The sequence below is a fragment of the Betta splendens genome, chromosome 4, assembly GCF_900634795.4.
Source record: "Betta splendens chromosome 4, fBetSpl5.4, whole genome shotgun sequence".
Lineage (NCBI taxonomy): Eukaryota > Metazoa > Chordata > Actinopteri > Anabantiformes > Osphronemidae > Betta > Betta splendens.
This window is the reverse complement of record NC_040884.2, coordinates 18,638,258-18,662,202: the sequence shown is the minus strand read 5'-3', so window position 1 is coordinate 18,662,202 and position 23,945 is coordinate 18,638,258. Positions and strand designations below refer to the sequence as shown.

At 47.7% G+C, this 23,945-nt stretch overlaps 1 protein-coding gene across 1 annotated transcript; it reads left to right on the top strand.

Moving 5' to 3' along the window:
* The first annotated feature begins 36 nt into the window (after nucleotides 1–36).
* On the top strand, nucleotides 37–23,277 carry dipk2ab (divergent protein kinase domain 2Ab). Its single transcript, XM_029147365.3, has 4 exons — nucleotides 37–500; nucleotides 6,254–7,151; nucleotides 17,971–18,274; nucleotides 20,841–23,277. The coding sequence occupies exons 2-4, from the start codon at nucleotides 6,498–6,500 to the stop codon at nucleotides 21,185–21,187; spliced, it is 1,305 nt and encodes a 434-aa protein (XP_029003198.1). The 5' UTR covers nucleotides 37–500; nucleotides 6,254–6,497; the 3' UTR covers nucleotides 21,188–23,277.
* Nucleotides 23,278–23,945: the final 668 nt, after the last annotated feature.

Genomic DNA, 23,945 nt, shown 5'->3' with positions numbered 1-23,945 from the left:
TGTCGTGAGGGCGAAAAAGGCTGGTGCTGAAAAGAGTCGAAACAGAACCCATTGTGGTGTTGAAGAGGAGTGAGCTGCTGTCTGAGAGAACACGAAGGGGGCGATTACGTGGCCACAAAGGGAGCCGTGACCAGCGGACGCATGTGGACGTGAGCGGCCGACACCGGCGCCGGGTTTCTTTGTGACGAGGACCGCGTCGTTCAGTCGGAGAGACCCGGTATCTGAAGAGTTAAGACTAGACATCCCAACTGTTTATCCCCGCAGCTAGCTGGCTAGCTGGCTAAAAACCCAGGAGCTAAACACGGGGAGCCCGTGTGACTTTGCCTCGTAGAGGTCTTCGTCGAGCTTTGAAGAAGCTGCCCGTTTGCTCTCGATACGCTCGGCCGCGATTTCACTAGTACCCGTCGCGAGTAGACGCAACTTTGAAGAACGAAATCAAGTGATCGCTGGGCATTTCGACCACGACGGAGCCCGGGGAGCGAGGAGGAAAAGTGTGCCAGGTTTGTTTCCCCAGTTCTTTCCCCTCTTTGCCGCCGAGCGAGCCCCTCGTCCCCGGCGTGACCTGGCGCGGCGGCGGCGCGAGTTGTTGTTTTCCGTGCGGCAGTTGAAGGGAGCAACAGCTCGGGCGGATGCTTTTTGGAGTTGTTTCGGCGAGAACTCCAACGCGAGAGGACGTCCGACGCGTCGAGCTGTTGCAGCCCTCGGAAGTGATTAAGTGATAAGATGAAACGCAAGACGACAGCGGTTTGTCTTTCGGCAACAAACCCGCTCTTATCAGATGCCCGCATCCGCCGGAGGGCAACAGGACGTTTATTATTACCACTGCGCGTGGCGTTGCTGCTCCTGCGCCTCTTCTCCACTATTAACATTTATGTCGCTTCTAACCACTTTAGCGTCTCGTTTTCTTGCGGCAGTTGCTTCTTGCAGCAGAAAAAAACTATCAATGTTCATGAGAGGTACCTGAACGCAACTCGCCGTATCGCCGTGATAAACTGCAGTTTCTCTCTCATATTCACTCTCTACACGACAATTTAAAACGCTTTGATTTCTTTCGTTTGTTTGCTTTTAGTGTCATTTTAAGATTGCCAATTATTCACTGGACGTATTTCCTCCGCAAACCACGTTTCTGCATTGCTTCCTACGTGTTCTTTTGGCTCTGTGGTTTTTGAATGAGCCTCAACAGGTTTCCATCCAGCCAAATTGATTTGGATTGATTTGCTTTGTATTTGCTTCCTTGTTGGCGTGACTAAACATCAGGTTGAGCTATTTGGCCATCACACAGAGCAGCTCAGGCACTGGCAATGAAAGCCTAATTTACAATAATAGCATATTATAATAATGGCCTGAGATTAACACTGCGAAATAATGACTGTGTTCTTTCTGCAAACTTCTGCCTTTGATTTGCTGAAATGAAAGGAACCAGATTACCACAATAGTCCTGCTGGTTTGGTCCAGAGAAGCTCATAAATCCAGAGGAAGAGAACGTAAAGAGGAATCTTTACACTTTAATGAAACGAAAGAGTTAGTTAGAATATATTTTTTCATAGCAGGAGACTAATTGTGGTGCCTTTCTCCAAGGTTAGTCGACAAGGGAACAATGAAAATAGACCGATACACTTAAGATGTTCTGCTGGTGGTTGATTTGAATGTTTTTCAATGCTCAGCGGGGAAATGCCTTGTAATTGTGGGCTAAAAGCTCCCCTAGGGGCAGTTTATTTTTGTTTTTGACCTCCAAATTCACTAAATCATACCCAGATATAATAACTTCTACAGCAGATGGAGCAACGTTCGGAATGACCTTAAACAAAATAATAAATATCTGTCAGTTAATCAATTCCATCCTCCCTCGCACAGAACCCATTTCCCATTTGTTTAAACTGGAACTTTTTTTGACGTCTTGTTTCAGTCCGCGCCGATCTGTTTTGAGAATTCCCTATTTCGCAATTTGACTGTATGACAACTTGTTCAAACAGCTGAAACGCAGCGCTGCTGACTCGGTGGATGGAATGTGCGGATGTTTAAACCGAATCAAACAAACAAGTTATCAGAGCGGAGTCTTCCCAGTTCAAGTTTGTCCTTCCAAACAGCTGCGACAGCTTGATGCAAAGCAGACACCATTGATATTCTCATTAAAACCTCTATCATTTGGTTTGAGCCAGAGATGAATGGACTAATGTTCATGTGGGGATGCTGCTAATTGCTGCTTATATTGTGAGGACTCAATTTTCCATTAGGGGTGCGACTGTTACTGTCATTCGTATCTATCCATCACTGTCTGCGCGTTTGCTGTACTGAGGAAATCCGGCTGTGGCTGAATGTTTTTGTGATCAAACATTATTGACTCCCTCAGTCGATAACCTTGGCAACAGTAGTTCCTCTACCCAGCTAGAGCCGCACATTGCTTATTGGAGGGAGGGTCTGAGTCAGAGGAGGCTTATTCCGAGCTTTAAGTAGGGTTTGGTGGTAATTCCGGCGGTCTCTGGGGGAAGACACGGTCATGTGTGTTTGTCCGTTCGGAGACGGGGAACTGCTGCTCTGTATTCGAGTGATCTTCTCTTTCCATTCATCTCAATCATAAGAACACTCAAGTTTCTCTCACCTTGTTGTGTGCCAGCGCTCCACTCAGCCAGGTCGCTCTCTTCTTTCCCCATTCCCCGTGCTCCACCGCAGCCTTTTGCATTTCCTGGGGAATTAATCAAATGTGTTCATGTGTGGCTTGACTTCATTATATCATAATGAAGTTTAGCCTGAGGTGCAGTGAAGGAAAGCGGTTAGCTCAGAAGTAGCCTTCCTGCGTACACTATTATCTGAAACCATTTGTACACAATGAGCTGTGGAGAAGATTATTCAAGAAGCAAATTTTCTTTTCAAAGCCCCTTTTCTTATCTTGGTTATTCAGCGAAAATTTAAGTTTAATAAAAGTTGAAATACTCTGCCATTAAAGCACCATCTTCATCTGTCGACCTTTTGTCATTCTGTTTTAAGCCAACACGGGCCCTGTTGCTTTATCTTGCGCCTTTTCTGTCCCAGTAATGAGCCATTTTGCGGCTCTTAACATCTGCCAAACTTGGAACGTTCTGAATGCGAGACTCATCTCCCATGCATGAGGAGTCAGGCATCCTTTGATTTGCCCTCTTTTCTTTGCCTCTCTTCCGAAGCGCTCACCACCGTACTTTTGTAGACAGAGTTCGCTAAAAAAACTTTTACCCCACTTTTGGCAGCCGCTGTGTATGATGAGAGGTAATTTGGTGCTGATTCTAAACTGGAGTCCCCTCCCTGCTTCTTGCGGAGTGAACAGTGGGGGGGGCAGGATGAAGTATAGGGGGGCTAATTTGACATTTTTGTGGTTACAATGAGGTTTGCCTAAAAGAAAACACTGCCTTGAATTTCACTGTTTCTGTTCTGGTGGGTGAGAGCTGTGTTTGAGGGAAAATCATCTGGCTTTAATTTAGAGTTTAAAGTGAACCTTAACCTTGTCAAATGTCTGAGTAGGCAGCCCTGCCATGAAGCCCTATACAGTCTGCCCTCCTCTCTGCACATCCTGTTAAAGAACTCTATATACCGCAACAGACAGCAAGGTGGTTAAATAAATGGTTTTCCAGGTGTAAAATCCTCCACAAGCAGTCAAGTGGGATAATTACGTGAGAAAAAGATCACCGTCTTAATTTACCACCCCATCCCTCCAGTGATGATGAATGTTTGGGCCTCATTGGCACGTAGCTGTAGCAGCGGTATATAAACCTGCAGTTGCATGACGATTGTACTACTCGCCTGTCCCCTGCTGAGCAGTAGTATGAAATCAGAGATAAGCCACAAGAAGCACATTTCTGCCTTTTCATATTTCCAGCAACACCTCAGTTGTCTCATTACCAGAGAGGAAATGCTGTGTGTAACTTCTTTTTACAGCGGCAATTAGTACGATCATCGACATAATCCACGTAACGCTCCAGAGGTAATTGAGGACTAATGCTTTCTCAGGAGAGGAGGATGGGAAAGCGGTGTCCTCGCCTTTCAGCCAGTGGCTCGTGCAGCTCGGCACCGCTCGGTGCCTGGGTCTGGGTCACGTTGCTTCCATCTCCCTCTGCCTGAACAACGGAAGTTCTCCTCTGGCCCGGCTGAGATGATGTCGGGTCCCTCTTCTGGCTTTTGCTGATCCCAGTTAAATCTAAGTTTTCCTCCTGAAGATCTTACAGCCTCATCCTTGTCAGACACTAAATAGCACTTGAATGGAGATCTTATAGCAACAGGGTGTTCAGTTCTTCCCTCAAGCAATTGGCTTCCTCTGGCTTCCTGTGCTAGCAGGCACGAAGCTCCGTCTCCTATTGAAGCTACTGTTTTTGTCGAGCACTTTACACAAGATATCACTCTTTTTCCGATTTCAAATTAATAGCTCCCAGAATATAAAAAGTATTCCCAGACACAATTCAATTTAAGGTTTTTAAATGCAATTTGTAGGTGCTATGCATCAATTGTCAGGGGCATGGACCTCTATTTTCTGTTTGCATTGCTCACAGAAAATCTTGTTTCAAATTATATGCATGGGAAATGATCTTGCTTCTGAGATATTTCAGGATGGTGTGAGTTTGGGGGAATAGCTTCAGAAAGTAAATTTATGAAACAACATTATAGCATTAAGATAAACCGGTGTCTTCCAATATTTTGATAATTGGCAGCTTATTAAGTTCCATTTTAGGATTCATTGTTGCTGTTTGGTATTTCTTGTCATTAAGATTGGATCTTCTGAGAATATGAAAACGAATATGTCATAATCCCTGTTTTGTTATGGTAAGAGGAAAATCATTCACTTTTCAGTTGAGTTTTAAGATTTTGAAGTGATTATAGACAACGGTGTGAATCCTATTTCCTCTTTACTTAACGTGCAGTACAGCCATCTGTGGTGTCCTCTTTTGGACGCAGTCTATTTTTACCTTCCTGATATTGGCCTGATCTGCTGGAGGTATTTCCAGACAGAGGTGTGAGCTAAGAACTGGTGCACACAGCGTCTTATCGGACGCTCAGCAGCCGCACATCTCGCGCGCCCGCTGCTCTTTTTGGCTGCCTTCAGCCCCACGCCTTCCCAGATCTCTGCCTCTTCGATCTGAAAGCAAAACGTGGGGAATCCATTGACACGCACACTAATCACAGTAGTGTGCCTGCTCGTTAGCCATGCCCTCTCCAGTCAGCTGTCCTAATAGGCATGTCCTAATGAGCCCTAATTGTGGATGGCTAATTTGCATGGCCAGAGTCATTGTCGCACTTAAAGCGCCTTATAAGACTTACAAGACTCTATTGCTAAGAAGCTGATTGGGTGGTCCAGCATGGCTCCCCCATAGGCGGGCAATGGCGGCTTCTGGGGCTTTCTGAAAGCACAATTCTTCTACCAGAGCCCAGATTGTTGTCTCTTCCACATGGCTCCGTCTCTTACCTTCCCCTTCCACGCTGACATTGATATGCCTAATGGAGGTATTCACCACAACCACAAACGTTATTTTAGTGACAGCAGCCATTTTCAAAGAAACCACTTCAAAGCGTGATTTAAATGAAGCAGGGAAACTCTGATCAAAGGTTAAACTATGCACAGCGTGGCTCTCCTCACAAAGCAGAGTAAGATTTCTCCATTTGAAGGAAGAAGGGAGGAAAAATAAAGATTTTTCAGCTCGATGTATCTGTTGAGGGATGCAGATGGTGTTTTTTTCCTTTTTTTTTTTATCTACTGTGCTTCAGAGGAGAAGCAACGGATACTGCTGTAGCTACACAGGGGCATCCTCTGAGGCATTATCTAGACAGAGCACCACATTTTATTTGTACGAGAAAAAGCTGTTGTACATTTCCTTTTTAATTCGATAACTTTACCCGGTTCTCTGTATTTTTATTTATCTTTCTTACAGTAAGACAAATATACAAGCAAATCCTCACAGAGCGCTCACAACCGACGCGGCCCGATTTATTGCGTTGGCTGTGGGCCATCTCATTTGTGCTCAAAAAAGTAATGAAATCTCTCAAATGACCCAAGCTATTCAAATTTGTAAGACAATTTCATATGCCAGAGAAAGTGCTTTTTTGTTTTATTGCAGGTACTGCGCGTGAGAATTTAGGTGTCAAATCGCGGGCCCCGCAGTAGAAGAATTTAATAAACCCTTTCTCTTGTTATCCTCGACCAAAAGGGCAATTTATGTGTCATGAAATGCATTTTTTTTTTCATTTAACCTGATGTAATGAATTCCCCTCTCTCTCTCTCTCGTTTTGATTTCAGGCCTGCTGGCTCGAGGTTGCAAACAATCACCAAGAAAGGAGAACATGAGTCACTGGCCTCTGCCAGAGAACAGCATGGGGCCGCTGTGCCAGCCCTTCTCATGCCTGCCGGTTTAGAAGCTACCCTGCTCCACCATGACGGAGAGGCATTGAGGTTGGCTCCCTGACCATCATCTCAATACCTCTCCTCCTCCTCCCAGTCCCTCGAGACCCCCTCCCCCCCCCGACCCCAGCCCGTCCCCATCATGCTGCGCTTCTTGCCTCTCAAACTGGGCCGCCTGTATCGCTGTCTGAAGCTCCTGCTGGTGCTGGGGTTGTTCGTCATCCTGCTGATGAACACTCACAACCTGTTCGCCTCCTTCCAGAAGAACGAGCTGACCGACAGGCGCTTCATCAACCTCAACAAGTGTCCCGCCTGCTTCGGCACCAGCTGGTGCCGCAAGTTCATGAACGGCCAGGTTTCCTTCGAGACCTGGGGCCGCCTGCGTTTCCTGGACGTGTTCAATGTCAAGAATGTTTACTTTGCTCAGTACGGCGAGCCCAGGGAGGGCACCCGGCGCGTGGTGCTCAAGCGGCTGGGCTCCAACCAGGAGTTGGCTGAGATCGACCAGAAAATCTGCAAGAGGGCCACGGGGAGGCCGCGGTGCGACCTCATCCAGGCCATGTACAAGACTGAATTTGCAAGGATCAACGGCGACGTCCGTCTGCTCACTCCAGAGGTGGTGGAGGGCTGGTCAGACCTGGTCCACTGCCCCTCACAGAGGCTGCTGGACCGCGTGGTCCGCAGGTATGCCGAGACCAAAGACTCGGGCAGCTTCTTGCTCAAGAACCTCAAGGACACTGAAAGAATGCAGCTGCTCATGACCTTGGCATTTAATCCTGAACCACTTGTCCTACAGGTACTGCTTCTTTAACTTTCCTTTTGCTTTCATGGTTTTTTCCCCCACAATGTGAATGTCATACTATATTTCCTTTTTATGTCTATGTGAGGTTTATCTGTCACAGTCATAAAGAGGTGTCTGTCTGCCGAGCCGTGGCACCAGGTGTTTTCAGAGTAATTGATAAGGCTGCATTTACTTTTGCAACACAAACATAGGAACGTCGGTACAAAGCAAGCCAGGGTGTTGGCCCGCAAAGCCCCCAGGAAATTACAGGGTGGAATCCTCTTTTTCCTTCCTTCTATAGATCTGAGACAAACCATTACACCCTCTCTACACTCCAGGCTGCATGGAGACTAGCGGGCGCGTAGACACCACTTAGCGTAGAGGCTTTAGGAGCTGTGGTTGCCCAAAAGATGAGAGATTTTTGGCTGGCAGCAATACTGCATATTTAACACAATATGTGGGGCAGTTTTGAATTATTTAAAGATGCATCTGTTAATCGTCCAAGTTGTTTTTAATTTTATGACAAGTCTGTGTCCACTGGATTCTTGTCATTACAATATGTGAATTTATTAGAATTTAATAACTTCCGAAATGAGTTTTTTTATTTTAACTTCAACACTGCAGTTAAGACAATCTGAATCTTTTTAAAGATTAACATTTCTCTATGTAATGCATATGGACATTTTATACCATTCATAGACTTGCATTTCACCAAATGCATTTTTTTTCCCCCGTGAGGCTGACGGATTAAATTTAATTTGAATATGGTTATTCTAATATTAATGTTCGGGGACATTGGGAAGTGTTGTTTTGATGTAGAGTAATGTAACAAATAGCACACGCTGCCAGAATCGGAAGGGAGGCTATTCAACTTCTTTCTCTGCCTCTGACACTAGACTGGTAGTGGAATAACAGCCCGTCTCTCTCCTCCGTCGTCCTGTTCGTCAAAGGCCGCATACTCTCCATCGTACACGTGCTGCTCGCCGCCTTCTCCCGTCCTGTTTTCACAAGCAACCAATCAATTTCAATTTCTGTCCAGCATTGACCCAGTCTCATGATGGGATAACAACAATGGTCATGTCCCATGCAGACATTCAATAAGTTACTCTGACCTCCAGCGCCCCCCTCGTGCTCATAGGGGGCCGGGACACCTCCAGGCATTTCTGAGGACAATAGACCAGATCAGCTTTTTAGTCTGGTCAATCTATAAAATCTCATTAGTCCTGTTTGGCTACTTTCCCTCCCCCAAACTTTCTTTCTCTTCTCTTTTTTTGTCCTAGTTACATTTTCTTTCTGTCTCCCTCCTCTATTTATTTTCTGTCCCTTTCCTGCTTGTATACGCTCCACAAACTCTAATTCCATCAGTGTTTTTTAATGCCATTATGCTCCAGTTCAGAGGCTCGGTGAATCACCCCCCATGCTTATCTTGCACACACAACACCCACACGCACACAAACACACACACGCTGTCCACACTGCTCTTCACTCCCCGCTCCACGTAGCCCGCGCATGTTTACAGCGACTCATAAATCATTAATCTCGTCCTGAACTTGTGACCCGTGGGTATAAGGAATAACTGCAGGTCTGCATACGCATCGCGGCAGGCATAACAAAGAGTCTGCACGGGCTGCGGGCAGGGATAATATACAAAGAAATGCGCCAGAACATCCCAGAGAATCACTGATTCCGAGCGCTTTGACTGTATGTCAGCACCGCTGAACTCAAAGTACGAGGGGAAATTTGCTGAGAGACCCTATACACAAGGTTGAGCAGCAGCAGACCATAAAGAATTAATGGCATCTATAGAGACTGAACAGGAGGCAGCACCACAACACCTTGGACTCATTTATGCAAGAGGTTAGCGCTGCTGCCCAAGGAACGGTTTGAACCTCGATGAATGTAGGTGGACTGTTATGACCAGTTATCCAGTGGAACTTTTTCTTTCTCCCTAATTTTGCCTCCCCGCTTCAGTTGCAGACGCTCCTGTCACTCAGCGTGCGATTGAAATTTGCCACATTTGGAGTAAATAATTTCCTGCTGTCACCGGTCACCAGTGTTTTGGGTTTCTCTCCTCTGGCTTTTATACAGTCGGGTAACGCGAATAACATTTCTGCCGTCTGCTCAGCGAGCTGCACTTTCTCTCCGAATGGCTTCTGTTTCCAGTCTTTTGAAGCCACAGGCAGTAAATCGGCCCGGTTTCACTATGAGAAACCAGACCTCCTTTGTCAGTGGGAAACAATCTGCTGTGTTGTTTCGAGTCTGGCCAACAATGCGTTTTCTGTGTGCGCTCTGCGGTACGCGGGCGGGCACACGCACGCACGCCAGCCACCCCCACCCCCCCCCCGTCACGTGGAGAACAATTTGGCTTTGGGGAATAAATATTTTTGGAAGACAAAATGACGACAGGCAAACAAGAAAATCCTTGTGCACCGAGAGGCACCTCATGCAACTTCATCTGTTTTCTCTTGTTCCCTCTTAACCGGGCTGCTGTTCTTAGGATTTGTAGCTAAGTTTGCTCTAGAATGGCTTCTGTGTTACTGTGATGAATCTACTTGTGTCAAGAGGGTTGTCTCTTTGCCAGCTGGAGGAATTACACAATGCTGTTTAATTTTACCTCTTATTGGACGATAACTTGGTTTGCATGGCAAGCCAGTAATTTATTCTCCTCATTTGCCTGGCTAGAGTCGTCTTCGCCATCCTTGGCCCGTCTCCTCCGGCTAGATGACTCACTGATTCGTCAGGTGATGGTTGCGTTTGATGGAGTACATCTGGCTCTGCCCTAAATTAGTTCGATTTAGCCTAGTCCTCCCTTCCAAATCATTAAGCTTTGCGAGGTCGCCAGGAGCATGTGACTGCACTTGCACCCTTTTTGGTCCTCGGCTCTGTTTTGCTCAGTGAAGCTGAGAATAGGATGTGACAGGCCTGTGGGGTTAACTCAGTCATTGGTGCTCTCATCTCCTGCAGACTCAAATCAACCCCCCCACCCCCCAATACCTCACTCATTCTATATTACAGTCTGTCCCTGCCATCCAAATATCCTAATTCAACACACAGCCTCACCTCGCTGACACAGAGACATGCTTGTCAAAAAGCACAAGCCTCTCGCATCCACCCCCCCCCCCACTCAGACATCTGACATCGGCACTACGTAAATCAGAGACGCGCGAAGGATGACCTTATCTGCTGTTCCTGCTAACATTTTTGACAGCAGCAGAATGTAAAACTTTACAGCACTTTGAGCAAACATGCCAGCAGCTTGCTTGAATTTCAGAAAATGGGAGGATGCCTTTTTCGTAGCCTGTTGATTTAATAAGGTTCTGCATAATTTATTATGTCCCTTGGGAGGAAAAGCCAGAATAAACTGAATGAATTTGGGTTCTTCTTGACACAAAGGTGGCACTAAAAATGGTTCTGACATTAAACAATAATTCTAAAGCAGGAGGACAGGAACAGCTTTATGGTTTGTTTTAATACTGCTTATCCCTGTGAAGGTTATCAAGATAATAAATTTGCAAATCATTGAGTGGTTATGAAGTTTCTGCAATAAGCACAGATTTTGCGCCTTTATTTTCTTGTACAGGGACAATTTTAGCAATCTTATCTTGACTTTCTAGGTCAAGCTTCTTCACAAATGGGATCAAAGCGTGTTTTGTTTTTTTTGTCTCTTCGTGGATTGCACGGCCGATATCCCGGCCTAAGTGACAGCCCTCTGTCTCTAAGGCTGGCTCAGTGGATGTAGTCCACTGGCAAATAGCATTTAAGTTGCTAGTCTGTGATTAGTACCTTTTTTGTTTTTTGGGTCTGGGGGATTGTGATGCTCTTAGTACATAAGAGAGGGGGTTGTGTACGGTGCTTAACCCCGCATCAAGTGCTCCCAAAGCCCCTTTCATTATTCTTATAGGCCTTTGTGTACAGACTGAATCCTGTTAGGATAAGACAGGGAGTTATCTGAGCCCAACTTCTCTCTCTTGGCTGGCCTTACTGGATGGAGGCCCTGGTGGAAAGGGGAGAAGGAGGCAGAGGGGGGTGGAGGAGCTGGTTTTTCAATGTGTGTGTGTGTTGTACAAGCTAGAGCCTTGTGGTGTTTTCCTCCACTTGAATGAGCCAAACTGCTTGTGGTACCATAATCCTTTCTCTTCTTCCCCCTCTCGTCAAACACACACTCGCACAAACTAACGCACGCATGACAGCTGTGTTTGGTTAGGTAAATGCCTGTGGCTGAGCCCCCCATCCCACCCACCAGCTCCCCTTTTTTTTTTTTTTTTTTTTTTTTTTTTTTAGATTTCTCTCCCCCCCCCCCCCCCAGCCTGCACCCCAGCCACCCGTACGCCCAGCTTCTTAGGATCTAGTCCAGCACCACAGAAGCCTAACCCCGTTCACAATTCCCCCTGGGCTCGTTAGGGTGTCTAATATGGACCGGTAACGACGGCTCTTGCTGCGCTGCATCCCCTGGAGAGCCTTCAGCCGAGAATATGCTTTTTACCACATCAGATCGGCCACAGTAATAAAATTGTCCACTGCATTAAAGCGTCAGGCACCGAGTTTCTGTCGCAGGAAATATGACGGGTCAGGGACACGCTCCAGCATCTCCCACTCTTTGGCATTTGCACTGTTGCAAATGGCTTTAATCAATTAAGCTTGTAATAAATATGATAAGCGAGCTGCTGGGCCTTGCTAGGAATCTCATGTTTAATTGGTCCGTGTAGAGGGGCCTGTGTCTGTCCGCACTCTCCACACCACCATGCTGTCCCTGAGATAATTGGCGCCTGCTCTGAAATACGCAACCCTTGATGTAGGCCTCAAACCCACAGCCCAAAAAACATCAGAGGCCAAGTTTCGCCCGGGCTCCTCCCCAGCCACGTGGGCGGCAATACCACCTAGAAGGATTCGACACCACCGCCAGCGACGTGATTCGCCCCGCGTCCTGCAGCCGAGCCGCTTTTACGAGGCGGATGCGTGCGCGGCGGCTCGGGTTTAGGCCGGCGGAAGGTTGGGGCTATCGGTTGGCGGCGGAGCGCGCACCAGCAGCCCAGAGCCACGCTGCCCGCTGCTCTCATTCCTCATCCTGCTCTCATTCCCTCGCCCGCTCCCGAGCCGAGGCCCGCAGAACTCTCAGGACCATTCCTCACTGCTCGGCAGAGCTCACTGAATCATGTGTGTGCTCGTTCCCTCTGTGCCTCACAAGTCGAATATATGCGGTCTTACTCAGTGTCTGACCTCTTGGCTTTGATTTTTCATCTTGGCTGAGTGATTTCCGACCCCTTACTTTACACGTTTGCTGTAGTGGTGTGGCGACTCGTTCACGTAATGCATTCTCAACTTCCGTACCTCCAAGATTACCCATCACATCTATCCCCAGACTTCACCCCAGCCTAATCTGAATCCAAATCGTGGCCTCTCCCAGTGGTGTTGTGAGGACTGACTCTAATAATGGCACTGAACTGTAATTTGTTCACACAACTACTGAGACAAAGGCCCATGTGCCCAGCAACCCTTTGTAGTTTCTTGAATCAATGATTTTCTCTTTTCCAAGACTGCTGCCAGCTCGACACACTGTGACTTTGCACTCTTTGAACTGCACGTCTGGTAAAGAAAGAGGAAGGGCCTGTTCTAAATTCAGATACGTACGCTTTACTGTCTCTATCTCCCGCAGCCCGTTCCTCTTTGCAGGCGCACACGCTCTCGGCTCGTTGCTCTGACTAGGCACATCCTGGCTTCCATGAGTGGAACAGACAGAATCACTGCCCTGTAGTGCAGGTTTTGGGGGTGGAACAAAAAGAGAAGAGGGAGGGGGGGGAGAAGAAGGGTTAGCAGGAGAAACGGCAGCGGCAGGAGATGAGAGAGAGAAAAGGAGAAGAAAGGGGCAGCACCATGTGTGCCGCGATGAGGAGTTAGCGGCGGCTCCCCTGTGGGTCCGAGCTCTTACTGTGGACTAACCGACTGGATTTTAGACTTAAATGGCCAGCAAAATGCCAGACGGGGCTCGCCACACATCCCCCAGACACACAAGGTCAACAAGAGGGCTTTTTTTTCCTGACTGACTCGGCCTCGGCCTCGCAGACCAGATGTGACTCCTTAACTCTTGGCTTGTTTGATGTAAAACCTAATTTTCTAAAATGAGCATTGAAGGGCTATTTTTTAAGCCCTTGTTGTTGTTTGGCTTCGTGCTCATCCACCAAACTGCTCCAGCTTTACTGTTTGATCTCCCGAATCTTGCGGAGTCCTGTCCCGGCTCGTTTGCCGTGAAGCAACGCTGCTTTGTTGAAGGCAAAAAAATTTAGAAAATTTACACCTCGCCCTTTAACAAGCGGCACACGCACATAAAACACAGGCAGACCAGGCCTTTCCTTTAAGCTTTAAGTAGCTGTGGGAAGGCATCTGGTTCCTTTACATTTTATGAACAATCTATTCGCATGTGTGTATCTGGGCATGTATACGTCCGTTTGATGCCGCGGCCTCCTTTGCGGGCCGGCCAAGGCAATATCTTGGGAGCTGCTCGTGTTTACCCGGCCGCTGAAAAGAGGTTGTTATCAGCCCTGGTCACGTTGCATGTTCTCATTCACGTGCACTGGGATACAGTGTCACACGGAGACACAGGCACACATGCAAACGCGCACAAAGGGGCTCTTTCGGACCCCTCCGCACACATCCACGCCTTCCCCTGAGCGGCCCAGTAGAAGGGCATGCCTTTGTCAGCAGATGTCAGGACGCAGGTGTGTGTTCCTGCGCCTCTTACGCCATTCGTTTCATCCTCCCCTCCAGAGGCTGCCCATTTGTCTGTGGCCGTGTTTCATTTCGGCCCACTCCAATCTCCCCCCCAAGAGGACGCCAGCGTGTCTGTTGTGTTGCAGGGAGAGGAGTGGAAGACACAAACCCCCTCAGTCAAAGCGACTGTAGTGCATCAGCACCACCTTTTTAAGATTACATTCGTCAGACTCGGGCCTAGAAGTCACCATGAGGTCGCCTCTAACGAGACGAGTCCATTTTCCGCCCCTGTTTTTTGTTGTTTCTCGAACCAGGCTCATTATTTCAGAGACGCTGCAAGATTTTCTGACAAAAAGAAAATGTGTGGGGAAAATAATAGTATTGTCTGGCACAAGGTCCTTTGAGTTAAAACTTTGCTAAGCAGGAGATAAAAGATGTTTTTTATCTGACTGGAACAAGAAGTTGTGAGACCTTTTTTAAAGCCGTAAAAGTCGCTGGAATGTGTCAGTGGCACTTTTTTGCACCGTCAGCATCTTTTAGTAACGCCTATGCCCATGGCATCATTGGGGAGACGCCTGGCAAAATTCACTGCCTATGCAGCCCCGCACATGCACCTATGCAGCATCTCGGAGGTACTGCGGCGGCTGTAATATTAGGCGGCGTTTCCCCATTCCTTTCACCTCTCCACCCCTTCCTTAACGCCTCATTGCAGACGTTAATGACTTCCACAGAGCAACCGTTTAAAGATCACTAAGGGAGAATGAGTGGTGGGACATGTGGAGTATTTATCAACCTCTACAATAGGCGAGTTTGAATCCAAAGCTCAGGTGCCCGCTTCCCTATTAATAAATATAGGAACCAAAGAATGGCACCAGGGTATGAGTTGTCAAGACCACGGCAATGGTCGATGAAGCGAAATGAGGCTGTCAGTGCACTGAATGAGCGACGTCTATGTTAAGAACCGCAGACGAGGACCGGACAGACACGAAGGCATTCTCATAACAGCCGTTGACAGTGTCTGAAAGTAGCCGTAAGGCATTCATCCTTTTCCTCCCACCCACCAGCCAACACCCCCCCCCCATCTGCCGCCGCTCTACTTTTGCTCCCATTCAGGCTGAACCTGACAACAAAGAGAGAGATGTGTTTAGCAGGCAGGTCTTTGCTAGTTTATTCCTCCTGTCCACTGGAGCGGAGAAGTGAAAGACACTCTGTTTGTCTCTTCTGTTTGCCGTCTCCATCGTATCCCCCGCTCCCCTCTCTTCCCCGCCGCCTCCCCCTTTTCCCGGAAACCATCCATCTGGCCCACGGGGCTGAGCAGAGCAGGGCAGAGGAGGATGGTGTTGCACAAAGAAGGTTTAACCGTAACATTGGACAGGCTAAGTTTTGTCAACAACACCAAGAGCCGCTTAGATTTACAGCAACATGAAACGATCTGGGGTTTGAAACTGGGTTAAAGGGAACCAAGCCTAACAGGGATACACCAGCTCCAAACTGATTTTTCTATAGCAACTTCTGAAATTAGAAAGCCATTTTAGATATTTAGTCTGGTAAATCTCTAATCCTAAGCTCTATAGGAATACCCATTAGGTCCCAGTAGTCGGGGATTGTCTCCCTTCCAGCAACTGCTTTGTATTTTGGAGTGCAGCGAGTCCACCATTATGCTTTGTTTCTTACTATGTGCTACACTCTTCACTTTGAGACATGCCTGCTTCTTCAGATTCCTCTTCCTGTCAACTTTGCTATATCACAAAATGTGCAGGAAGCCTATTAGGCAAAGAGTTTTTTGGGGGAACTTGGGGTGAGTCATTGCCAAGTCTTAGGATGACAGGTACAGACAGACAGGCTGCTGGGAACAGGTAGTGCTTCCCGGACAGACTGTTGTCTCTTTCACAATTGATTGGGTCACCTTAGGGAAATGGGCTCAACCAAGACTGCATTGCTTGCAATTTATAATTGCCCTGTCTTCTTGGTGGGGGATCCTAAAGCCAACGGACCTGAGAGAATGAGGTACGATGATATCCACTCCCAAAAAGACAAGGAAGCTGCATATTACAACAGTTTATCATTGTAAAAGTTATTTTAAGTTCATGTCTAGAACTTGCAAGAACTGTGTTGCATCACACATCTAGTACAGATGGGATCCATAAGCTCCAGTCTGGTCCTGCCATGTCTTACAAGACTTGCGTAAAAGACACATTCACTGACTTAATGCACTTGTTTCAGGTGTAAAATGCTCACTGTTTTAAATGTAAATAAAGTCAGTACAGTCCAAAATAAAACATTAATGCCTTTATTTTCCAAAAAATCAGGGGTAGCAACAACAGTTACATCTCCAGCAGCAGTCGGCTACGATTTTACCCAAACTTATTTATTTACACATTTGGATGAAGGATAGAAAAATTAACGCAATGATTATATTAGCTTCATGAAATGAAAAAGACTAATGTAAATGATGAAAATCTTTCAATAACATCAAATTAACAACGGTTTCTTGTTGCCAATGTTGCCTGTGTGCTAATTAAATTATAATGCGTAGCAGATTTTGGTTTTAATCCAGACAGTATGAATTTTTAGAGCTTTGTTTTATGACTGTCTGGATGTCAAAATGTTGCTGTGTACTAATATTCAGCGTTGTCTGGAGACTTCTCTTCAACTAGTGTTGGTAAGACTTTGACTGTGCCATCACTTTGTATTAACAGTTAAAAAAGGTTAAAGGTCAGTTTGTGGCAGTGGTCCAGTTGTTCTATCTAAACTCCAACAGCCGGGTTTGAAAATGTATGTTTTTAAATAATTTGTATTTGATTAAAGTTTAAAGGCGGCGTCCATGCATATTTAACAACGCCCGCCCGGCCGGAGAGCGGAAGCTGCTGGGGTGTTGCATTACCGCAAATGTAAGGCAGAAATGCCACGGGCCTGGCAGTGTGCACCTCACCTGCAGCGGCCCGGTGCGTTCCCTCGCCGCGTCCCCCCGCTGCGTCTCGCAGGCGATCGGGTTTCAGAGAGCGGCGGCTGCTGAGGCCGGCGTGAAACGCGAGCGCTCCTGATCCCTCCGTCGGTGTCTGCGCGGCGGCTGCCTGCCAGCCAGCAGTACCACGGAATGGCTGGCTGTCATGGAGCTAGCGTACGGCCAGGTGTTTATTGTAAAAGATAGAGCGCGTGGCGGAGGGTTTATTGTGGGAGATGGGAGCTCATCACTCGCAGCAAAGGAAACTCATGGGGGCTGCAGCCAAGGAGGGATTTCATTCAATTATTTTCTATTGATTTGTCTTTGCGTTGTGATGGCCTGTGGCAATGCAGTGGACAAGGAGAGAGTGAGTGGGGGTGGCGTGTAGTGTGAGACGGCAGCCGTAATGAGACGAACCGTACAGCTTCTGAGCAGCCGGGCATTGATCAAATCCAGCTGTTTTATGCCCAACTCCTTTTTAAACGTGTGCACCCGTTCCACGCCTGTGCAGATGCTTCCAGATGTTTCACTGGGCACTGCGGGGAACCGCCGACGCCACGTCCTGCTCTCGTGGCGCTGCCCTGTTGCTGCTGGTATTAATCAACGCTAACGCGTAGTACGCAGCTATTTCTTGCCTGTATTCCCGCGCGGCGCTAACACGGTTAGCCGACGCCGCGCGGCGGTTTAAATCGCCTCGCTGCTACATCACAACACATGAGGGCTTCCTGCTAACTGCCGCTACCACAAATCACCTCCGATGGGTTGTGTGGAAGCGCCGAGTGTGGCAGCGTGCATCAGCTCATGGCTGTAGGGCTTTAGCACAGACTGGCTTATTTCTTTTTATTAAATTTAATCTGTTATACCCAGTGCTGGCTCTGTTTTCTGGGATCCTTTGGCAGATTTTCAGCTCTCATGCTTAAAATTGTGCATTAAAAAAAATTACCCAAGGCTTCACGTGGGAACTTGTTTGTTTTGTGACTTTTTTTTTCCCCCTGTCTCTATATTGAGATACTGATTTAAGTGCGAGTTAAACAAATGTTTTCTGACAGTTGGAAGGTTCCTGCGAATCCTGTGTTAGCCTCTTATTTATAAAGCCATCAGGGTATTGATGGCCAACTCGACACGGCCGGACTTCTTTTCTCCACAAGCGGGGTTTAAATCAACATCTCCTGTTCTCCTTCCCAGAGCTTTCCGTCGGACGAGGGCTGGCCGTTCGCCAAGTACCTGGGAGCGTGCGGGCGCGTGGTAGCTGTCAACTACGTGGGCGAGGAGCTGTGGAGCTTCTACAACGCGCCCTGGGAGAAGAGGGTGGACCTGGCGCGCCAGCTGATGGACATCGCCGAGCAGCTCACCAACAACGACTTTGAGTTCGCCCTCTACCTGCTCGACGTCAGCTTCGACAACTTCGCAGTCGGCCCGCGCGACGGCAAAGTCATCGTGGTCGACGCCGAGAACGTCCTCGTGGCCGACAAGAGGCTGATTAAGCAGAGTGAGTCGCATCCTCACCTCGTGTGCGCGTGCGTGCGTGCGTGCGTAAACAACCTCTTATGCCTTGTATTTGTTGACATTGACGCATGTCTCATACATTTACACTTCCATAGACAAGAAACGCGGCTCATTTCAGCCAGGTAGTATTTACAGTAGCGCGACTTCGCAGTCAAATGACGGCGCTGTAATACTTCCCTCGGATTGCTGCTTATTAACTTGAACTCCCGACTGTGGCTCACGAGGCGCAGATGAAGGGTGGAGTGGAGGCCTCGAGGGAGAGACAGCTGCCGACACTCAAAGAACACACTCCTCTGGCTCGGCGTTCGCCTCCGACACGTTGGTCCCCTTCAAAGCGGAGACCGTGTGGATAACGAGCCATCTCGGCTGCCCTAGTTTCATGCCTCTCAGAATAAACCTCGTAACAAGGACGGAGAGTACTGTACATCACGCACCGTGTGGCGTTTACTTACCCCTCGCTCCGCCTTCGCTGTTTCCTTCAGAAAACCTCTCAAATTTGCGTTGCAATTTTTGCCACATTACAGTATTGAACCCTGGAAAACTGTGATACATTTGCATTTAGCATTCTCCATCCTCACCCCGACTTCCTACTTGATTTCCTGAGAGAATAATTTCGATTTATTAGTCAACCCAAAGCCTGTATATTTATCCCACCGCCAATAGCTGCAATTTTCTACCCCCGTCAGAGTAGCCTTTCACAAATCCCAAAGCACAATCTAGGTTGAGGCTCCCTTTGTGCGGCCGACGCATTTGGAGCTCGACGACTCAAGCTGCTTACCCCGGCCATTCAGAGTTTAAGCCTCAAGAATGTTTACGTGCTCCTCGCGTGTTTGTGTGCCTGGATCCGTCCCGAGCGCTTCCGTGCCAAGTGTCAGGCCGCGGCAGGAAGGAGCGGGATGATGGCGGTAATGAGTGTCACGGGGTCGGCGCCGCGTGCCGGGCGGCAGCGGGGAGCGGGCGCAGTCACCCCAACAAGGGAGTCTAATCCTGACAATTAGAGGCTGTGATTGAGGGAATGTTAAGTGTGCGCCGGACCCCCTCAGCCTGACCGTGGCCAGTGGATTTGCAAATCAAACACGCGTGTCCTCATTGATGCGGCGGGTTGGGGGTGAGGGCTAAGACGTGCCGCGTTCGCTTCCGAGGCCCACGCGCCCCACGCCCAGAGTCCAGCGGTGCCAGAGGAGCCTTTCACCACCATGGAGTTTATAGCGTTTGAGGATGGTTTCACTCCCAGCGGTTTTTGGAAACACTTGTTGTATAATGTAACACACTTCACTCGGCCTCTTAGCCTCGCAAACACAATCGCTCGCCGGCTTACACACACACACACACACACACGCGCGCGCACACACGCGCGCACACGCGCGCACGCGCGCGCGCACACACACACACACACACACACACACACACACACACACACCAAACACATTCTCTCTCACTTTCGCGCTCATTCAATAATGCACTCTAACATAGGCATGCATTGTTAAAGCCCGACTCGTGCTCTTGAATGCCACTAGTAAGGCCACGCTAACAAGCATTTCAGGACCGACGTCTGTTCTCAGTTTTGCGCCGGGAACCAATGCGGATGCATGGATGGAGAGCGGATAGGCAGGACATGAGAGGACAGGCTCCGACCTCGTCCTCGGTTCTTCCGCTCTTTTAAATTGGAAGGTTGTTTTTTTGCAAATATTTATTTTGAAGGGAAAAAGGTGCAAGCAAATGGACAGAGGAGGTTTTTACTTTATTTATTTATTTTTTTGGCTGGACTCATCCTTGAGCTGGAACCTTTTTTTTTTTTGTTGTTGTTGTTCTCGCATGAATGTGTTTGTGTGGAGGTGAAGACGAGTGGAGACGCTCTCCTGACGCCATCTGTCAATCAGTGCTGAAGCGTGATGCAAAGACAACCCTCAAACATTAATTGCTTTCACCTCACCTGCCTGTGTGTGTGTGTGTGCGTGTGTGTGTCTGTGTGTGTGCAAGCAGGCGGGCGCACACTTGCATACACAGGCAGATCCATCTTCATCACCTACACTGATTGAGGCTGATGTGCCCCTCCTCTCTGGAGGGCCACGGGGGCCCCTTGCTAACAGGGCAGCGCTGGATGTTTGATTGAGTTGTACTGATGAGCCAGAGAAGTGCATTACAGCGCTGATACACTGATTATGTGTGTGCATCCTCTGGGTTTACCTCTCCCCACATTGTTATTGATCCGCTTTTTAATGCACAAACCGATAGCTCTCTCATCGTTCCAGGTTATTTTCTCTCCCCGCCTAATCCTCTAAAGAGCAGAAAGCCAAGTGAAATGAGCTGGAAAGAGAATTTTATTTGCTCAGTAAATCTGATAAGTGGTTCGCTTCTGTCGAATGAGACAGTAGATGAGTTGTTTGGCTGCACACTGTTGAACAATGGCATGTCAAAAGTGGCCCTTTGATCCTGTAACCTTCAGGTTTCAAGGTGATTTCATTTGATAATTTCCACAAATGACAGAATAACAGTAATAACTCAAGATTGCGATTGTTTGTTCATTTGATCCTCCGTTTTGCCTGCAGATAAGCCGGAAAGCTACGACGTGTGGTACGAGAGCCGCTTCGAGGAGTGCGACAGAGAAGCCTGCCTGTCCTTCTCCAAGGACTCCCTCTGTTCCAGGGTCACTGTGGACCACAACTACTATGCTATCTGTCAGAACCTGCTGTCGAGGTACGCTACGTGGCGGGGCACCACTGGAGGGCTCCTCCACGACCCCCCGGCTCACATAGCCAAAGATGGACAACTGGAGGCCCTGTTGGACGAGTGCACCAGACCCAAAAAGAGATACGGCCGCTTCCAGGCGGCCAAGGACCTGCGAGAATACCTCACGCAGCTCGCCGCTGCTTCCTCCTCCGCTACAGCCAGGTAATGAATGGAGTTGGCGCTAGCCCGTCGCACTGAGAGACTGGATCCGCTTTATCACCGGACTCCTGAGATCCTGGTTCTTGTACATGATGTCATTCACCCCCTTTTATGCACTGGAGCAGGAAGGCGAGAGCGATCTTGCATCAGGAAGTGTAAGAATCGAACTTCAAAGGCGATTTGTTAAAGCTGTAGCTTTTACCTGACTTTGCTCCTGTGCGGGTGGAGGAGTGTGACGCTACCAGATTCTCGTTAGAATCAGGATAAAGAGGGGATCGAGATAACTTCTCCTCTCCCAGGGTGGCCATGCTGCGCCAGGGATGGAGGCGAGAAAGGGCTCCGGTGAACGCATCCTTCACTGTATCCAGGCCGACACAAGCAGAGTAACCGAGCAGCAGTGGCAGCAGCCCTGACCGCAACCAATCCCGCTCCTCAGTCCTCAATCCATCAGAACTGTTGTGTTCTATAACATTGAATCTTAACGCTGACTCTTTCATTTTTATCCCCAGGATCTCCTCCTTTTTAATTTATTTTTTTTCCAGGGCTGAATTTAAGTAGATTGGTGCGTTTACATTTCTGCTGTGCCATGCTTTTTTATTTCCCGTAGCATGGCTGAAGAGAAGGTGTGGGGGGGTTGGTAGAATGATTTTTCTACTGTACGGCGGCAGGAGAAGGCTCAGTTACAGCAGGTAGGAAGCAAAAGGGCGAGAGGGTTGGACAGGGGAAAAAAATCCCTCATGGCTGTCGAAATCTAATTTCCTGCTCCTTCAATCAATCATTCAATTTCCAGGTTGAGGATTGTGGCAATCATGTTTTTAGCTTTGAGTGTTTTAATAGGAACCAGACCGAAACAGCTGCACATAGGAAATGGGAGGCGATAATTAGACAGCGGTCCCTTGATGCAGATGTGCCTATACCAAAGAGGCCATGTGTAATATTAAGCCCAAGCAGAGCAGCGTGACAGCAGCTTACCTGCGGTCTCCCCCACTAGAGGCGCCCATAGGTAACATGTATAGAGTCCTCTGAGCTGCCAGGCCTGCATACTGATCTGTCCTTCAGTAAGAACCATGTATGCAAAGCCAAGCCTGAGCACTAAATGTTCCATGAAGCCCTCTGCTTAGTTAATCTGCCCCCCCATGTTTCTTAAACAGGGTAAGAAAGATCTGGACAAAAGGGAAAGCAGAAGTGAAGCGATTACGAAGAGGGAGAGAACACAATAAAACTTGATAGCAGCAGCCTCCAGAGCCGGAATCGCTTTAATCTTTCTTCTGTAATTGATAAATGAATCCTATTGTCGGACGTCTCCCGCCGGTGTCGAGTGCACCGAGCTCAATCACGTAAAGGTTAAAAATAGGAATCAAGATGTTCCAAATTACTTTTAGCTCCAGAACCAGATTCTAGCCTGTTCTTTTAAATATTGCAGCCCAGAAATCTTTGAATATTTAAAGACGCAGCGCTGCTCAGAGGTTGGGCTGATTTTTACACTCGGTGGGAGAACAAATTCAAGCATAATCACGAATGTGGGCTGATTCACCGATGCAGCATGAGACATTATACTTAAGTAAGCATAAAAAAACAGGCCTCCCCCTCAGGCCCTTTTTATGCTTTGTAGGTCATATGTCATCAGACGCTAAATGCCCAGTGGAGTGTTTGTAGCACGGTCAGTGGGCAGGCCAGTAATCACGGAAATATGAACCACTCCATCTGCTGGGAAACTACAACGCTCGGTAGTTGCTTTTTGTTATTTTATTATCTTTTTTTTGTTGTTGTCATTTGTTTTGTCTTTTTTCGAGACCCGAGGAGCTGATTCGGCCCATGTCAGTTAGGAAAAGCAATAAAGAGAAGTCAGGCTGGTGGATTTCCGCTTCGGAAGCCTGCCTTCCCTTGTTTCTGGAGACACCTGGAGAGATTTTTACATGTGTAACTAACTGTCAACTTTTGTACTGTAATTTTTCTTTTTGAGTATAATATCAGCATTGTCTGATTTTTCCTGTGCCTTTCATTCAAAAGTTGTATTTACAACTTTTAGTGGGTTTAAATATTAAAATAAATGAAGATATATATATATATAAATATATATATAGATCTATACACTTATGCTGAGTGTGGACTCTTCTTGATTCTGTCTCAATCTTGTTTTTATGATTTCTCATGTATGTTGCAGGAGGCTTGGCTGCGCTTCTCGTTGCCTTTTTAAATTTTGATTCACTGTGGCACAGCTGGACGCCAGTAGTTGCCAGTCCCTATTTTATTTCCCCCCATCGTTTCTCCCCTCTCGGTTTTGATCTTCCATATCTTCATCTTTCCTCTAATTTAGATCCTAGCCCAAAATCCCTTTTGTTGTGCTCGCTGCTCCGCTGGGATTCTCCCTCGTGTGTTTGGGGAGATGATTTTTGAAACGGTTTACAGTGGCTGGAATACTGTCAGTTTTTTATAAGGACGTTAAATTCAACGTGAAAAACCAAACATTCAGAGGTGCTTTTAATTTCATACAACATAATGAAAGGACTATTTTACACTCAAACTTTGTGTGTGTACGTGTGATGTTCTGGTGGTTTGCTATTTCTGTATCTTACCGGTCTCTCTGTCTTCAGCCGGTTCGTGCTCGCAGTAGCAAAAGTGCACGAGCCAGAAGCAAAATTAGAAGCTGGATGGCTGACACTTTCTTCCCCTCTGTCTCCGTCCACGGCCGTTCCTCCTCCTCTTCTTCCTTTTCTCCCTCTCTGTAATTGTGCTTCTCTTTGACACACCCGCTGGTTTGTGCG

Coding starts and splice junctions, on each gene's coding strand:
- dipk2ab (XM_029147365.3), top strand. CDS start 6,498: ATGCTGCGCTTCTTGCCTCTCAAACTGGGCCGCCTGTATCGCTGTCTG. Junction 7,152..17,970: donor CTGAACCACTTGTCCTACAG/GTACTGCTTCTT, acceptor TCTCCTTCCCAG/AGCTTTCCGTCGGACGAGGG. Junction 18,275..20,840: donor CAAGAGGCTGATTAAGCAGA/GTGAGTCGCATC, acceptor TTTTGCCTGCAG/ATAAGCCGGAAAGCTACGAC.